We start from the raw sequence: 12,801 nt of genomic DNA, 5'->3' as shown, positions 1-12,801 counted from the left end.
GACAGTCCAATTTCTTCCCATATCTGGCAGTCCTCCAGTACAGGGGTGAAGATACCTAGTGACCCCATAAAAGGAAGTCTCTTGGTCTCTCTCTGGGGAGCCCACCTAGAAGACAGTGCACTGTGGATAGGGTTCATTGAAATGCCAGCTGTGCCCCCTGGCAGAATCATGGTGCCTCTTCTGGATGAGGCAGACCCAGTTCCCTGGAGACACACAGGCTACCAGACAATGGCCGCCCACCCTTCAACATCTTATGCATGCATGGTATCCTGACTACAGGGACCATCTGAGGCCTTTGTCCCCTTTCTGGGGTTTGGGGGGGCAATTTCCTCCCCCACTGGATCCCGGGAAGATGTGGACCACCTGCCCAGCCTCCTGGCTTCTCAAATGCCCGGCCCTGGCCCCACTCTCTGGACCCCTTCATCACCCAGAAGTACTCTGTTTGTCTTAAATCTAAGTCCTGACTCAAGGCCACAGCCTCCGGTCCTCCTCCAGTCTCACCAAGACCGTCAACTGGTCCCCCGTACTTTGTCACATGGTCAGGCCCTCCTGGCTTCACTCTTCTTCTCGTGGGGTCGATGCCACGCTGCAAGAGCCCGACCCCCTGCTGCCAATGTCCTCAGCTCTTGACCCTCCGGACCCACCATTCTTGCACAACCTTAACTCAGGATGACTCCGCCGCCAGGTACACCTGATCAGGGCCATCACAAACACACGGCCTCGACCTCAGCTAGGCGCTTATTCCAGCCACATTCCTTCCAGACAAGTCCAGCCTCTCTCCAAGTCAGGCAGTTACTTCACACATTTTCCTCCCTCCTAAAACCTGCTACTCAAGACTCCCTACCTCATAACTTGCATAAAGCTATCAACAATGCCTGAAGTTGTATGGTATTCAGTTCACAAGTGGGAGAACGAAGGTTCAGTGAAGTGGAGTAACTCACCCAAGGTCACACAGCTAGTAAACATCAGAGCTGGGATTCAAGCCTGGCTGTCCTACTCTGGATTTAAGCATTCTCCCTTCTCCGACTCCCTGGCTCTCAGTCCACTCTGTAGCAGTAGTGGCATGTGGGCAGGGGAAAGTATTTTACCACACACATTGTTTAAAATTTCTGGCCAATGTTTGTTGATAATAAAAAGGAAAAAAGAAAAAAATAATAAAAATAAAAGACTCCCCACCTCCACTCTCCAAACCTCCCCTCCAACCTCAGAGAGAAGACAGGAAGTTGAAAGACTTTTCTCTTTGATGGCTTCTGTCTCCAATCCTGGGCACGCCCATCTCTCTGAAGGCACCCGGTCACTGCACTGCCATTTCAACAGCAAAGGAGTCCCGTCCCCTGAAAGGCACCCATGCCCACAGCCCCCCGTTCCCTCCGCCCCCCATGCTCTGTATTCTCTCTCCTCATGAGCTGCTGCTTCCATCTCCTCACCTCCCCCTGACCCTTCAACACCCCGATTTCTGCCTTCTGACCCTGGTCCCCTCTGAAGCCATCAGCATGGGTCACCAGTAGGGTCCCTGTAACGAAGCCCAGTGGGAACGTTCAACACCCAGCAGCACTTTTGCCCCACTTCCTCCTTGATGCCTCCTCCTTTGGCTTCCGTGAGAAGACCACCTCTTGGTTTTCTCCTGCCTCCCAGGCCACTCCTTCTCATGCCCTGTTCAGGCTCCTCTTTCTCTATGTGACACTTCAGTCAGGTCACCCATCCCAAGTTCTCACCTCTTCTCCCTCCAGACACTCTCCCTGGGAGACTGCAGCCACCCCCTGGGCTCGCCTCCCACACGTGAGGCTGCCTTTTCATTCCACTGCCCTGGAGTCACATGCTAATGGGTCCCTCCCAGGGGTGCCCAGGGGCACCTCAGATTCATGAGCTCAGCCTCCTTCCACCAAGCGTGCCCCTCCTCCTGTGTCATCTCCAAGCACGACACCATCAGCGCCCCACTTGCCCAAGTCAAGAACCGTCAACAAATATACATTGAAATATACGTAGTGAACTAGGTGCCGGTTTCCAATGGGGAATGAATAGAGTCCAGGCCACCATGGAGACCACACTAGGGCCAAAGTGGGGGAGGGGCGGAGATGGGTCCAATACTAACACAGAGAGATGTAAAATTTGCAGCTGTGAAAAGGGCTGTGAAGTAAAGCTCCCCGGCCCTGAGACGACCTGTGATGGAGGACCTAACATGGCTGGGGATGCAGGGAAGGTATCCCGAGGATGGGCCGAGTGAGCAGAGGCCTGAAGACGAGAGAGGAAAGTCAAGAAAGGCTCTGGTTTCTGGCCTTCACAGTGTGCTAACACGGCGCCCACGTGTGCCGGTGAGGGAAGCAAAGGAGGGTGAATTCCGCTCAGGCCACGCTGAGCAGCCAATGAAAGGCAGGGCAGGTGGGTATGTGAGCTGGGCCAGGGACATACTTGGGAGTCACCGGTGTGTGCACGGAATCAGAGGCAACTCTCCAGGGACGAGAACACAGGGAGGCGGGGCGAGAGCTTGGCTGGAGGTGAAGCCCTGGATCCGCCCTCTCGCCAGGCCAAGGGCCCGCCTGACCCTCCTGCTGCTCGCCCTAAACCGGACGGGCTCAGAAGCTGCTCGGGGTGCCAGGAGAACTATCTGGCTGTGTGTCCCCGGGAGAAGAGCAATGGGGGCAAGGCCGCCGAGCGTGGCTGGTAACCGGGGAAGGGTAAGCAGAGAGCAGCCCAGCCAGCTGCTGTCTCTACAGGGCATCTCTTGACCTTGAATGTTTCCCTAAAGGACGATCTTCCTTGGGAAAGGAGATGAGATGTTTAAAGAAGACAGGTGGTGTGTACAAAAGTCAAGGGAAAAATGAACCATAAATCACATCGTGGCCTCGTGAGAAAACATGCAAACCTTCAAACAACAACGCCACTTGTAAGAGTGACAAGTTCTCAATGTCCAGGCCACCTGAAGAGCTGCCGCCTCGTCGGGTTTGCATGAAGTCCCTACTGGGAGCGGGCAGTGTTCCCCAGTGGCCCACAGTGTTCCCAGCAGGGTTTGGACGTCGTCAGAGTGGGCAGGATGTGCCCCTGCTCGCACCCCTGCTTTGGGAAACTCCGCTCATGCCAGACTCTGCCTTCCTGCCCCAAGGCTCGATGCCTGCACCTAGGGCAGTGAAAGTGAGAAACCAGGGGAGAAGGTGCGAGGCCACAGCCTGCCTCGGGCCCCGAATCCCAGTGTCCCTACGGCAGAAGTGGGTGTGTTAAGACTGGCTCTGACATGCACCCCAGGGTGCAGAGAGGCCCTGGGCTGGAGGTGACCAAAGGCAGGGAGGAGAGAGGAGGTGTGGGGCAGCTAAGGGGGCCTAGCCCACCCCACCCCTGCCAGCTTCATCCCCTTGCCAGGATGAAGCGTCCACGCACTCCTCCCGCCTCCTCCCTTCGTGATTAAGCCCCGCAGCGAGCCCGTCTCTCAAGCCAGGGATGCGAATCTCATCCCTACTCTTCTCTCTGCATCTCTTCTCCGCAGTCTATCCATTCCCAAACGCTGCCAATGCCTCCTGCTTAGCTTTGCTCCAACTGTCCTAAGTATCCCGTTTGAATTTGACGCTTCCGACCCATCTGAGACAGCTAAAAGAACCTCTTACAGGCCTTTCTCTCATCCGTTCCCTACAATCCTGTCAGCAACATGACAAGATCCGTCCATTACCTATAGGATAAATGCAAACTGCTAGCTCAGCAGGCAGTCCCGGTTCCCCACCCCGTGCCCCAGCCAATCCACACCCCAGCCCAACCTCAGCGCTGTGCACACCCTGCCCTGGTCCAGACCCACAGACTCTTGCTCTTACACCTTTTCGTGACCCCCATCCCTTTTAACCAGCTATTCCTCCTACTTGGAATATCTTTCCAGTTCCCCATTCACTACCTGTCGAACTCCTACTCCCTCTCCAAAACCCAGCTCGCGTGCACCTTCTCTATAAAGGCTTCATGTCTCCCTCTGAAGTGCCTCACTCCCAGCTCTGGGCCCACACCTGCCTGTCGACCTCTCCACTGCCACAAAGGAGAGATGCATTTCAGCTCATTCATGAACATGGTGGATCCCACAGGAGGCTATGAGCTCCTCAAGGCTGTTTCATCTTTGTAGCTACAGGGTCTGGCTGGCTGCATGAGCACTGAACAAATGAATACAGAACATCTCTCTAAGGAAACGTCAGGTGAAAGAGAACCTCGGCCCTTCTGAACTCCGGCTTCTCCTCATGCCCTTGCCTTTCTGCAGCCCCATGGGTGGCACGAATGTCCGCCCCATCACCACTGGCCTGAGAGCCCAGCTATTGGCAGCCACTGGCCCCAGTCCCACACAGGCCCTGGTCACCTGATGGTCTGCAACTCCACACCAGGGAGCAGCTCAGGGCTGAAGGCCCTGCTGCGGCCTCTCTGTGGACGGACCGTGGACACAGCCGTTCCCGCCTGTGTTCCACGTCCCAAAGGGGCAAGTTAGGTTCTGCTCCCATGACTACTCGTCAGGACTGAAGGACGGATGGTCTGACACTCACCCCTGATGCGGGATTGGCGGTCCAGCCCAGCTCTGCCGTAGCTGTCCTGGTGTCCATTAAAGTTTCTGCAGATCAAGAAAAGAAACAACGGTGAATCGGAAGGGTGACTGGACAGTGGCCCTTATGTTCTTGAAGTGACTTATGACTAAATAGCAGTGATAAGAGCCCTGGGCTCCTTGGCCAAGCCCACGGCTCGGAGGAGGAAGAGGTCTGCTAGGAGGATGCGGCTTGTGGCAGAGCTAGGCGCAGACCTCAGGTGTCCTGACGCTAAGTCTCTACCTGATGACCCCAAGCCACCAGGGTGGGGTGACGTCATCTGCCTACTCATCACTGTAACCCTGAGACGCAGCTTCGTCCCACAGCACTCTACCTCCGGGGTCTTCCCAGGCCATGTTGACCCAGGAGCCAAACCTAATTCCTTCCTCAAGCCTTCCCCGGCCACCTCCCTCCCCGCTCCTTCCCCACCCTCCAGCCTCATCTGCCTGCCCTCCTCGCTCCCCACCCTTCTCCTCCGCCTCCCCTCAGGCCTCCGTGTTGACACTCTTGGCCGATTTCCCTTCAACCCCTCTGGCCCCAACACTCAGCCCTCCCGCAGGTCCCTTTGCCCCTGGGCCCAGATACATGGCCAGCCCCTTTCCCAAGACTCTGCTGCGGGCTCACACAGCTTTGGCAAAGCCCTTACCCCAAACGTAAATGCACATCTCAGACCCCAAGGGCCTACTTCCTGGTCACCAATCCCTCTGGCCATTAAGGGAAAGACAGACACCCTGACTTGGCTGTGAGCTCCCAGGGGCCACCAGGGTGGCTACAGTACACACGCTGAGATCACCAGGCACCATGTAATGATCACAGAGCTGATATTTATTATGCCTGTTTTCTGGCAGTTAGTAGTAAAGAGTCCTGAAAACGGGGCAGCTTTTTCTTTTTTCTTTCTTTCCTTTTCAATCTATTATTGACTTCTGTCAGCCCCACCGCTCAAGGGAAACTCCTCCCCAAAGGCTGATAAGAGCTCTGATCAGCAAATCCAAAAGCCCCTGTGTTTTGTTTGTTTTGTTTTGTTAACAGCTTTATTGAAGTAGAAATCACATGCAATAAACTGCGCATAATTAAAGCATACAATTTGTAAGTTTTGACATATATTTATAACCATCACCACAATCAAGATAATAAACATATCTGTCATTCCCAGAAGTTCCTGTCCCTCTGTAATCCCTCCTTCCCTCCTACCCCTGCCCTGCCCTGTCACTGTCCCCAGGCAATGACTGATCCGCTTTCTGTCACTATAGGTTAACTGGCATTTTCTAGAATTTTATATCAATGGAATCATATAGTATATACTGTTTTCTTAATCTGGCTTCTTTCACTCAACACAGTTGTTTCTAAGATTCATCATGTTTGTGTGTAACAATAGTTCATTCTTTTTTATCACCGAGTAATATTCCATTGTATGGAGAGACTGCATTTTGTCTACTGTTCACCTGTCATTTCCAGTTTGGGGCTATTACATGAGAGTTCCAGTTCCTCCACATCCTCACCAACACTTGGCAGCATCAGTCGTTTTTAATTTTGGCCATTTTAACAGATGTGCAGTGGTATCTCATTGTGGTTTTAATTTTCATTTCCTTAATAAAGAATGATGTTAAGCAGCTTTTCACATGATTTTTTATCATCTGTATATCTTTCTTAGTGAGCATCTGTTTAATCTTTCCATTTTTAAATTGGGTTGCTTGTTTCCTTATTGTTGAGTTTCGTAACTTTTTTTTTTTTAATTTATTTGGCTATGTCGGGTCTTGGTTGTGGCACACGGGATCTTTATTGCAGCATGCAGGACCTTTCACTGCAGCAGGCAGGCTCTTTGTTGTGGTACGCGGTCTTAGTTGCCCCATGGCATGTGGGATCTTAGTTCCCCTGCCAGGGATCGAACCCGCGTCACTTGCATTGGGAGGCAGATTCTTAACCACTGGACCACCAGGGAATTCCTGGTAACTTCTTTATATCTTCTGGATACAAGTCCTTTATCAGATGTACGCTCTGCAAATATTTTCTCCCACTCTATGGCTTATCTTTTCATCCCTTTAACAGCATCTTTCAAAAAGCAGAAGTTTTGGGCTTCCCTGGTGGCGCAGTGGTTGAGAGTCCGCCTGCCGATGCAGGGGACACGGGTTCATGCCCCGGTCCGGGAAGATCCCACGTGCCGCAAAGCAGCTAGGCCCGTGAGCCATGGCTGCTGAGCCTGCGCATCCGGAGCCTGTGCTCTGCAACGGGAGAGGCCACAACAGTGAGAGGCCCACTTACCACAAAAAAAAAAAAAAAAAGCAGAAGTTTTAAATTTTGGAGAAGTCTAATTTTTCAATTTTTTCTTTTCTTTTATGGTTTGGTATCATATCTAAGAAATCTTTGCCTAACCCAAGACCACAAAGATTTTTCTCCTACTTAGGTCTATGATCTATTTTGAGTTAATTTTTGCATAAGGTGGGAGCTCTGAGTCAAATATACAATTTTTTTTCTTTTCACATGGGTATCCAGTGTTCCAGAGGGGCACATTTTAAAATCACACAATGGGGCTGTTTAGGCTAGTGGAGGTGTCTTATGCACTTGAGTTTCCCAGGGCATGTATCAAAGGCCCAGGCACAGCATGCCCTAGCTGCACAGGTGCTCAACAAACACAGGCACAGGAAATAGACATGACGTGTTGTTTTGGTTTCTCCCTCTTCTGTTTCCTTTTCTCCTGAACATCCTTCCCGCTGTGAACCTCCATTCACTGCTCAGTGCTTCAGGCAGGAGATGGGAAGTATGAAGGCAGAAGGCAGAGTCTTGGTTGGGCCCCTTGGAAAACAGAAGCACTCCTGGCATACACCAAAGGTTTGGGAAGAAACCCACCCTATGGGCAGGACGGAAGGGGTGAAAATAGAGTGATAAGCGAGGAGCTGTGCTGAGCAAAAGTGTCCCCTACACTCTCGTCTCCAAGTGCTCAATCCCAGAAAAGGGGTAGAGGAAGTCTGTCCAGGTGACAGGGCCTTGGACACCCAGCATCCCAGCCTGGAGTGACACCACCAGGCTGACATGGCACAGATGGAGCAGAAGAAGCCTTTGAGCCAGAACGAGCCTAATGAAGGGAACCCAGAACCACCCAGTGGTGACCCGCCTAGACTATACACAAGGGTCAGATGGGGTCCAGGGTGTCTCAATGCATGCTGGGGTGGATGGGCGTTAACAGGTCAATGAGGCACCTGCCTCACAACCTGACGCTATACAGCCAGCCTGCAACCTAGACAGTTTTTCTGCCACCCCAGTGGAAGGGGGGCTCACACTGCAAACGGAGGGGATTAAAGCAAATAAAGTGAGCTGGGTTTTCTTGCCCATTTGAGTTTGGAATTGGATTGAGAGTCATGCCCCGTGCATATCTGAAGGAAGGGAAGCACTGGAGCAGAATTCCCCAGTTTGTTCTCTCCTCCGATTCTTCCAACAGCTGGGGAGGCAGATCCCTGCATGGAGCAGCCCTCCCTCTCTCCACTTCACAGCACTAATAATGATCATAATGACACACCAAATTTACATAATACACTCCTCAGAAGGCACTCCATGATGCCCTGTAGAAATTCATCTCCATGATTAAAATGCCTTCGCCAGGTGGGTCTGAAGCAGGAGTCACTGAACCCATTTGGCAGGGTTGGGGACCAGGGCACAGAAAGGTGCAGTGCCTCCCGCTGGGTCACACAGTCTCCCATCCTGATGCTGACAGCCCCAAATCTCAGCTTGCTGCTCACCAGGCAGACCTGGGTGTCCAGTGGCTCTGCTGTGGCCCTGGAATGGAGGTCCTTGCTCATAAAGCCAAGAAGCCACAAAAGACCCCAGAATAAGGCATAATGCGATAATAATGTATATCATGGCACTCCCCAAACTCAGGATCACGTTGAAGTGCAGTAAACAAGCAGAGGACACGGGCAGGGAGGAAACTAGAGTCCAGAATCAAAGTAAGAATCAGCCTTCACTCCTCAATCTTCCAAGGACTGGTTTGTTCTGTTAACCCCAGGAATACAATCTAAGAGTTCGTGATATTCATAGTTACCTGCTCAAGGGCTGTAATTGAATCTGTTTCTAAATAATGTTTTCCATCCACCCTCTTGGACAGAAGTTGCAGCAAGAGGAATCCATTTCTCTGTATCCTGCCCGCGTGGAGACAAAAGACCACAAAACCATAAACCATCCACTTGATATGATTAAGGGCAGTTTCTTTTCTGGCACAGAGCGCTCCTGATTATGGCATTACACTCTGGTGGGGGCTGAATTAAAGTGATTTGAGGAGGTTTACATCTCCCTGGAGAAGACGAGAGCACTCATTTGCATTTATAAAGCATACTGAGAGTTCTGGCAGAAAGTTATGATGGAAGCACAATTAAATATTTACCATCACTTCTACTCTCAAACAGTGGCATGGGGACCAAACCAGCTGGAGGTGCACGTGCTGCTGTCAGATCCGATGCCTTCAGGGGACATGGCTCTGGGACTCCCACCCACCACCAGCCTCTGCTCTCTGGGAGCATGTGCTCACTGCCCACGGGAGGAAAGCTGGGGAGGGCACACAGAAGGCAGAGAAGGCGCAGGTGTGGGCAGACAGACAGGGGCCGGGTCCCACTTCCACCACTTCGTGGCCATCTCTCTCTCCCCCTCCTTCTCTCTCTCCCCCTCCCTCAATCCTCATCTGCAGAATGGAGCTAGGGCCAGTTAGTGCTCAGGACCATGGATGGACTGCATGACACAAAGCACCGCAAAGCAAATGCTTATATTGTTATAACTTAATCACTCCAAGCTTCTGTTTCTTAGCTATGAAAAGAATCTAACGATTGTTACCTGTAAAATACATATAAGATATCTGGAAGAATCAACGATCGCGGATATCTATGGATATCTCATCTACCTCCTTCCTTGTAAAGACCAAGGAGTAACACGCGGAGGATACAGCAGTGGATCAGAGCAGTGGATCCCCTGGAGCGACTCATGGTCCAGTTCAGGGAGAGATAAGAAACAAATTTCCACTAGACATCCTATTCTGGCTGAGGCCATGAGAAGAAGACTGAGAAACTCAAGAGAATGGACACAATTCTTCTCCATGTGGGGAGTCAGTGGACCTGTCCCAAAAGGGAGACTCACACTGTGTATGGGCAAAAGCAATGCTGTGGTCTCCTGGATAAGGGTGGGCCATGGTGGGAGGCAAAAATGGAGAGGTCCACCTGGCGCCTGGGACAGAGATGGCAGCGTGACTGCCAGAGCAACCAGGAGGGAGCAGAGACAGGTCAACGGGAACGCAGTGGGAGCCGTCCCAAACCTAAGGGGCGGGGGTGAGGAAGACTGAGCCAGAAGGGAGGGGAGGCTCCGTGGGGAGACGGAAGGAAGTCTCTGGCAAGAGCCGGCCAGACTGGCAAGAAGCCGAAAGGGCTGGGGCACACGAGCAGCCTGGCAGAGAGACCCCATTTTCCCAGGGAACGATTTCCCTACAGGGGTTTCAATATGGAAACCAACCACACGGGGCCGCCGCCCGAGGGTCCAGGTGGAGGGGGCAGGTCTGAGCCCCCTGCTAGGGGGAAGAGGCAGCTGCTGCCCGACTCTCAGATGGCTCCTATTTCTGTGTGGATTGGCACGTCGGGATGGATTGACATTTGGGGTGAATTAGACGTCCATCACGGTGAAAGAGAGCTAAATGGACCCTCTCCTTACGGTTCTGCCACTGTTTTTGGAGAGACATTAATCAGACACTCAGCTGAAAATATTTACAACGTCCTTCCATGGTGGTAACAATATACAACAACATATACAGATGGAATGGGGGCTGCCAGGCCTTCTCTGAGCAGTGCCTCATGTGTATTTGATAAGGCAAACCCATGGACCTTCCAAGCAGGGAAGGCCCAGTGTGGCTGTTCCGTCACTGCCCTGTTCAGCCCTCTGTGACCCACAGAGCTCCTGAAACCCAGGAGCCACAGCACAGAGCTGCTTCATGAGTCCAGGTCCTATCAGGTAAATGCCAGAAGTTGGGGGTCAGCCCCCTGCAGCCCACCCTCTCCCTCAGCCTTCACAGTGCAGTCGGGATCATTGGAAGAGGGCTGAAACGCAGTGGCATAGAGGGATGCTGGTACCCATTCAACAAAGGTTGTCCAAGTCACTCACACAGGCAAGGTGGGCACTGTGCAGGCACCAGAGACAAAGCAGAGAAAGACAGACACCCCAGCCCTCAGGGAGCTTGCAGGCAAGTGGGAAAACAGAAATTAATCCAATAAGCACGCAGCCAAACCTGCAATTACAGCCTTGGTGAATGGCAGGAAGTGATCCCAGGGACGGTTGTGAAGACTGAATAAAATGACAGGTGTATGGAGCCTGGCACACCTCCTTCCTTCCCCAGCCCCCGGCTGACGGAAGCCCAGGGACTGCCCCCTTTACACACACACACACACACACACACACACACACTCATGCACACATGCACACTCCTGTCCCAGGACTGAGCTCATACTTGCAGGAATAGGACATGTAGTAAGTAGTCTCCCCCACCCCAAATCCAGAGCGTGCCGGTACCCACGATGTGCTGAGCAGCCCTGACCACGGTGTGGTACTCAGCCTTTCCAAGGGATCCCCATGCTGCCCTCCAGACCTGGACTCATCACAGAGAATCTGAGCACTTCTTGGAGCTCACATCCTCCAGCCACCACCCCAGGCTCCTCAGTGGCCCCCACTCCTGGCCCCGCTCCATCCATCACCACAGCCTGCCGAGGACTCCAGCCCAGCCTTGCTGCAGAGGCCTCGTGGGGCTCTTTCCCCAGACCTTCCCTGGGGCTGTGTCCTGTCTTCACACGCCCTGCTCACTGGGCACAGACTTCTCAGGTGGTCTGCTGCCCCCACAATCTTCAGCCCCTGACACAGGATCCCAGAACCAATAGCTGCTAAGCCCCAACTTCACACCTGCCCAGACCTCCTACTGCCAGTTCAGGCCAGCCTCTCTGTAATCTCAGCCCCATCCTTCTGAATAGGCCTCAAATCACCTCCCTGGACCAGAGGAGGGAGAGCCTTGCTGGCTCTGGGTCTGGGGATGATTCTGGTTGAGTGTGAACTGTGAAGGGCACCAGGTGGTCTCAGGGGCTTATGTTCTGGCACAGTTGGGCCCCAGGCCCTGCACAGCTATGAAAGACTGAAGTGATCAAGTATTCCAAGCAAACCTTTCACATCCCATCCCATGTGTCCACCCACCCAAAGCTTCTTCACACTTGCCCCCCTCCACGCTTTCCCACTGCCCTTCCCTGGAGCCCATGTGTCAAACCTCAGAAGCATTTAGCTTTGATTCCTTGTTCTCCCTCAGTCCATCATCAAATCACTCACCATGCCACAGTGACTCCTGCATCTTCTTCACTGTGTATTCCTTTCCAGTCTCGGCAACGTATCAGTCTAGGGCATCAGCCCTGCACAGTGGGACCACAGCAACCACCTCCTAGCGGGTGTCTCAGAAGAAGCCCCCAGCTGCACCATTCTCCGCACAGCTGCCCAGTTCAGCTCTTTCTGTCAATGTAAATGGTTCAAAGGCAATATGGCCACACTAAGCAAGGACCTAGAGAATCTCAGGTCCTCTGATCACCCAGTGATGTCACCCCCAAGAATTAGTCCAAAGGAAATAATTCCAAAGGAAAAGAAAACAAAAGGTTCTATTTTGTGAAGATGTTCATTACAGCATTATTTAGAATATGAGAACACTAGAAGCAGTATAGGGGAAGGAAGTGAAGGATAGCATGCTCATATTCATGCTCCTGGAGTGTTACGAGGATAATGATACAGCATCAGGATGCCAGCAATTAAACACAGAGCAGGAAACAGAGCAGTGTCTGCACCACAGATGCAACTCTGGAAACTGCTTCAATAAAGTAAAATGGCACCATGAGTACAAAGACCAGAAAGCAAAGTACAAGGGCTGATGGGTCAGGGATGTCAGTTTTACTATTACTTACATCCTTACTACTACTGTGCTGTTTTAGAAGACACATGTTCAGAAATAGAAATTTAACCCAACTTCTAAAAATACCTCTTTCATCCCACCTCACTCCCCTACTGTATGATTTTCAAAATCTCTCCACTATTCCAAGATATGCCACAAACTTCTGGCTTCCATGAACCTTCTATTGCAAGCCCGTCTTTTCCAAATTGATCTTCAGTTTCCCAAAGGACACCCATCACCTCCCATCCCTGCACGTGCGCTCAGGCAGGTCCTCCTGCCTGGAATGGCTTCTTCCTCTTCTCTACCTGAAACTGGTTTGCATCTTTC

At 52.2% G+C, this 12,801-nt stretch overlaps 1 protein-coding gene across 2 annotated transcripts in view; it reads right to left on the bottom strand.

Annotated features, from left to right (window-relative positions):
• EPHB1 (EPH receptor B1) overlaps positions 1 to 12,801 on the bottom strand; it is a gene marked incomplete at both ends in the record, with an annotated part of 429,284 nt that overhangs the window by 284,689 nt on the left and 131,794 nt on the right. For both annotated transcript variants that reach the window (XM_079705534.1, XM_079705535.1), the window contains one exon: positions 4,503 to 4,567. In XM_079705534.1, the coding sequence (XP_079561660.1) occupies positions 4,503 to 4,567 (65 nt within the window). The remainder of the gene's footprint in view (positions 1 to 4,502; positions 4,568 to 12,801) is intronic.

This window comes from Hyperoodon ampullatus, assembly GCF_949752795.1.
Source record: "Hyperoodon ampullatus genome assembly, chromosome: 5".
Classification (NCBI taxonomy): Eukaryota; Metazoa; Chordata; class Mammalia; order Artiodactyla; family Ziphiidae; genus Hyperoodon; species Hyperoodon ampullatus.
This window is presented reverse-complemented; position numbering and strand designations above follow the sequence as displayed.